This window comes from Gadus morhua, chromosome 5, assembly GCF_902167405.1.
Source record: "Gadus morhua chromosome 5, gadMor3.0, whole genome shotgun sequence".
Classification (NCBI taxonomy): Eukaryota; Metazoa; Chordata; class Actinopteri; order Gadiformes; family Gadidae; genus Gadus; species Gadus morhua.
The window spans coordinates 22,315,026-22,320,025 of record NC_044052.1 but is presented as its reverse complement, the minus strand read 5'-3'; the positions used below and the strand labels follow the sequence as shown (position 1 = coordinate 22,320,025).

Sequence of the window (5,000 nt, the reverse complement as noted above, 5' to 3'; positions counted from 1 at the left end):
TACACAAGCAGTGACATACACATACACACAGACACACACAAACACACACGAGCACTGAGACAAAGACACACTCACGCAAACACTACCTCACACGTACATCAGGCTGAACATATTGTATGTTTATTTGTTAAGGAGATTTGTACTTCCAGTCATGTGAACATGTGCAATACTCTCCTCATGACATCATCATGACATCATCGTGACTCATTTAATACAGCAGCCATCAGACTGCGTCATGTTACCGTGGTAACGATGTCTCATGACAAAACTTCACCATCATGCATATCATATTTTAATTTAGATCTAAATTTAGAAGAGATCATTTAGATATCATTTGTAGAGAAGATCATCTAGATATAATAACTATATAACATCATCTAGATATAATATCTATATAACATCATCTTGATTGCAAATCTAGGTTAGATCCTCTAGATCTAATATCTTAAGTAGTACCTCTAGATCTGATATATATAGTAGATCATCTAGATATAGCAAAGATCATCTAGATCTAATATCTAGCTTACATCCTCTAGATCGAATATCTAGTAGATCCTCTTATGATAATATTCTGCATTCAGACGGTAATATTCCGCATCTAGAAAGTTACATTCCTCATCTAAAAGGTTATATTCCTCATCTAGAACGTAATATTCCTAATCTAGAATGTAGCAGTTCACATCTAGAATATAATATTTCAAATCTAGAATATAATATTCCACATCTAGAATATAATATTTCAAATCTAGAATATAATATTCCACATCTAGAATGTAATATTTCCCCTCTAGAAGGTAACTGTCCTCAATAAGGTACTATTCCATCGGCGCTGGCAGGATTAAGGCCATTGCTGTGTTATGCAATGCTGTCATCTGAATGCTAACATCTTAGCCTGTTAGCTAACAGTGTGGTGCCATAGTTACACCCCCGACTCAGATCACAAAACACTGTATTAGCTGTCTCTCTGCCTGTCTCTCTGTCTGTTTCTGTCTTGCTTACTGTCTGTTTCTGTCTATCTGTCTGTTTCCGTCACTGTGTCCCTTTCTGTCTCTCTGTCTCTCGTTCTGTGTGTCTGTGTGTCTGTTTGTCTGTTTTGCTGCCTGTCTGTCAGTGAATTGATTAATCGATTAAACCTGAATTGGAATGGCTGATTCATATGATACGAGGTGAAGAGGCTGATCTGCTGGCCTGTGGTCAGCATGTAGAGTGGTGTAGGGTGTGGAGTATATCACTGTGTATTAGTGTGTAGGTCAGTACGTATCAGTGTGTATGAGTGTGTTTCAGAGTGTATTAGTGTGTAACACTAGGTATTAGTGTGTATTGAAAGAAAAGGGAAATCCTACTAGGAACAACACACCACACACACACACACACACACACACACACACACACACACACACACACACACACACACACACACACACACACACACACACACACACACACACACACACACACACACACATTCTCTCATCCCTTTCCCGAAATGGGATTTAATTTGGATTTGTGTGTGTGTGTGTGTGTGTGTGTGTTGGGGGGGATTAAAGGGAGGGAGAGCTTCACCAGTTAACCAGGGAGAGGTAATTCAAACCATTTCATCGGATGGATGGAGGAGGGCGGAAGATGGGTGAATTGATCCCATTCACGCTGAATATATTTCACACATTCTTTCTAAGAAGCTGTCAAAATCCTGTTCCAAATGGAGCATTTCAGATCTGTTTGTACTCGGCAGCTCCCAGTATAACCAGTGGAAGACTGTGTTTGTACTCGGCAGCTCCCAGTATAACCAGTGGAAGACTGTGGTTGTACTCGGCAGCTCCCAGTATAACCAGTGGAAGACTGTGTTTGTACTCGGCAGCTCCCAGTATAACCAGTGGAAGACTGTTTGTACTCGGCAGCTCCCAGTATAACCGGTCGAAGACTGTGGTTGTACTCGGCAGCTCCCAGTATAACCAGTGGAAGACTGTGGTTGTACTCGGCAGCTCCCAGTATAACAATTATGATACAGTAGTTGCACTGGGCAGCTCCCAGTATAACCAGTCACAGATTGTGGGCAGTACCCAGCATAACCAGTAGAAGACTGTGGTTGTACTCAGTAACTCCCATTGTCCACCAGTAGATTACTTTGGTTGTAATGGGCAGCTCCCAGTACAACCAGTAGAAGATTGTGATTGTATTCTGCAGCTCCCAGTATAACCAGTAGATGACTGAGGTTGTACCAAACACAACTAAAGAGAGGAAGTAGCTCAGCTCCTAATACACAACCTTTTATTCCAACCTACTGCCCCAAGCTGTACTGTTGTGCTTATTCTCTCTGTCGGAAACGTCCTGATTTACTAACTAATGGGTGTACTGTGGTTGAAGTGAAACATAAATATTTTATACGACAAGTATAACAATGTTCCTTTCTTTCAATGACTAGTTCAACTCGCTATTTTACAGGAAATGTTTTGTTCAGTGTGGTTACTCTGTGTCTAGGTCCCCGATACATCAGTATGGTAACTGTGTGTCTAGTTCCCCACAACATCAGTATGGTTACTGTGTGTCTAGGTCCCCACAACATCAGTATGGTTACTGTGTGTCTAGGTCCCTAATACATCAGTCTGGTTACTGTGTGTCTAGGTCCCCACAACATCAGTATGGTTACTGTGTGTCTAGGTCCCCACAACATCAGTCTGGTTACTGTGTGTCTAGGTCCCTAATACATCAGTCTGGTTACTGTGTGTCTAGGTCCCCACAACATCAGTATGGTAACTGTGTGTAGGTCCCCACAACATCAGTATGGTTTCTGTGTGTTACTGTAGGTCCCCACAACATCAGTATGCTAACTGTGTTTCTATGTCTCCACATCCGCAGAACATTAACTTTGTGTCTAGGTCCACCCTATGTAGTTTATCTGTGTTTCTACGTCCCCAAAACGTCCGTACGTTAACTGTGTGACTGTGCCCTGCAGCGCCTCCTACTGTGCGTATCGTGCACTCTGGCCATGCGTGCAACGTGGAGGAGGAGGGCTACGCAGAGCGTGTGTACACCATCCGGGAGGGCGACACGCTGGAGCTGCAGTGCCTGGTGACCGGACATCCACACCCACAGGTAACTATGACCACGCCCCACAGGTATGACCACACCCACAGGTCACTATGAACACGCCCCACAGGTATGACCACACCCACAGGTCACTATGACCACGCCCCACAGGTATGACCACACCCACAGGTCACTATGAACACGCCCCACAGGTATGACCACACCCACAGGTGAGGGTAGACACACCCCACAGGTAACTATGACCACACCCATATAATGTACTGTTGTGTACAAGTATAATCCCTATTTAACGTAATATAATTTGATGTTTTGTTATATAGTAATATAATATGTAATGTAACAATGTATAATATGCTGTTGTATAATGATATAATCCATATATTATGTGATAGATAAATACATGTTCTGTTCTACAAAGGGATCAGTGATTCCTAGAAGTCTGGTCCTTCCCGCATGTTAACTTCAAACATGTCTGCCGGACCGCTGGATTAGAACAGATTATTACATTACATACATCCGGACCTCGTCCAGATTAGGATTATATAAGTATCATTGTATATTGTATTATTATTGTTATCATTAATATATATTGTTATTACTATTATTACTATTATTAGTATTATCATAATGTGCACATTATATCCTATGTTTGGATTCTAGATAGCTGAATCAACACAGTGTGTGTGTGTGTGTGTGTGTGTGTGTGTGTGTGTGTGTGTGTGTGTGTGTGTGTGTGTGTGTGTGTGTGTGTGTGTGTGTGTGTGTGTGTGTGTGTGTGTGTGTGTGTGTGTAGGCTGCGATGTTGACAGCCTGTGGAGGCTGTTTCTAAAAATAGATCACCCAATGGACGTTCTCTCTCTCTCTCTCTCTGTACCTCCCTCTCTCTCTCTCTCCCTCCCTCCCTCTCCCTCTCTCTCTCTCTCTCTCTCTCTCTCTCTCTCTCTCTCTCTCTCTCTCTCTCTCTCTCTCTCTCTCTCTCTCTCTCTCTCTCTCTTTCTCTTCTTCTCACTATAATGTAACAACATTATACTTTCTCTGGGCTCTGCCGTTGATGTTTTGCAATGATTCTGTCCAATGTTGTCATTGAATGGCACAGTTAATGGCAAATATATGACATATATTATAAATTCCTCCTCCCTCCTCTCCTCCCCCCCCTGCCCCCCCCCTCTCACCACTGTCCTCCACCTGCCCCTACTTTCTTCTCCTCCTCTCACTCTTTCCTGCCCCCCACTCCCCTCTCCCCCTTCTCCCTCCCCTATCTCCCCCCTCTCACCCCCCTCTCTCCTCTCTCCCCCCCTCTCTCATCCCCCTCTCCCCCCCTCTCTCCTCCCTCTACCCTCTCTCCCCCCCTCTCCCCTCCCCTCTCTCCCCCCCTCCCTCTCCCCTCTCTCCTCCCCCCTCTCTCCTCCCTCTCCCCTCTCTCCCCTCCCATCTCTCCCCCCCTCTCCCCCCCTCTCCCCCCTCCCCAGGTGCGGTGGTCTAAGACAGCGGGCAGCGTGGCTGAGCGCTCCGCTGAGTACTCTGTGTTCAACGAGACGCTAAAGATCCGCAGTATCCAGCGTCACCAGGGGGGGCGCTACTACTGCAAGGCCGACAACAGCCTGGGCTCTCCTGCCATCAAGTCTATACGCGTGGACGTCTACTGTGAGCACACACACTAAACCCACACTTACAGTGACACACGCTACACACCAGAGACACACACTAAACCCACACTTACAGTGACACACGCTACACACCAGAGACACACACTAAACACACACACAGGGACACACAAGGCACACCAGAGACACACACTAAACCCACACTTACAGGGACACACACTGAAGACACACATACAGTGACACACGCTACACACCAGAGACACACACTAAACCCACACTTACAGGGACACACTCTACACACAAACACACCAGAGACACACAGACACTAAACACACACTTACAGGGACA

The 5,000-nt window shown here is 45.1% G+C and overlaps 1 protein-coding gene across 1 annotated transcript in view; it reads left to right on the top strand.

Moving 5' to 3' along the window:
• mdga2a (MAM domain containing glycosylphosphatidylinositol anchor 2a) overlaps positions 1-5,000 on the top strand; it is a 25,881-nt gene that overhangs the window by 4,042 nt on the left and 16,839 nt on the right. Inside the window, exons 2-3 of the mRNA XM_030357266.1 lie at positions 2,954-3,093; positions 4,518-4,692. Of these exons, the coding sequence (XP_030213126.1) occupies positions 2,954-3,093; positions 4,518-4,692 (315 nt within the window). The remainder of the gene's footprint in view (positions 1-2,953; positions 3,094-4,517; positions 4,693-5,000) is intronic.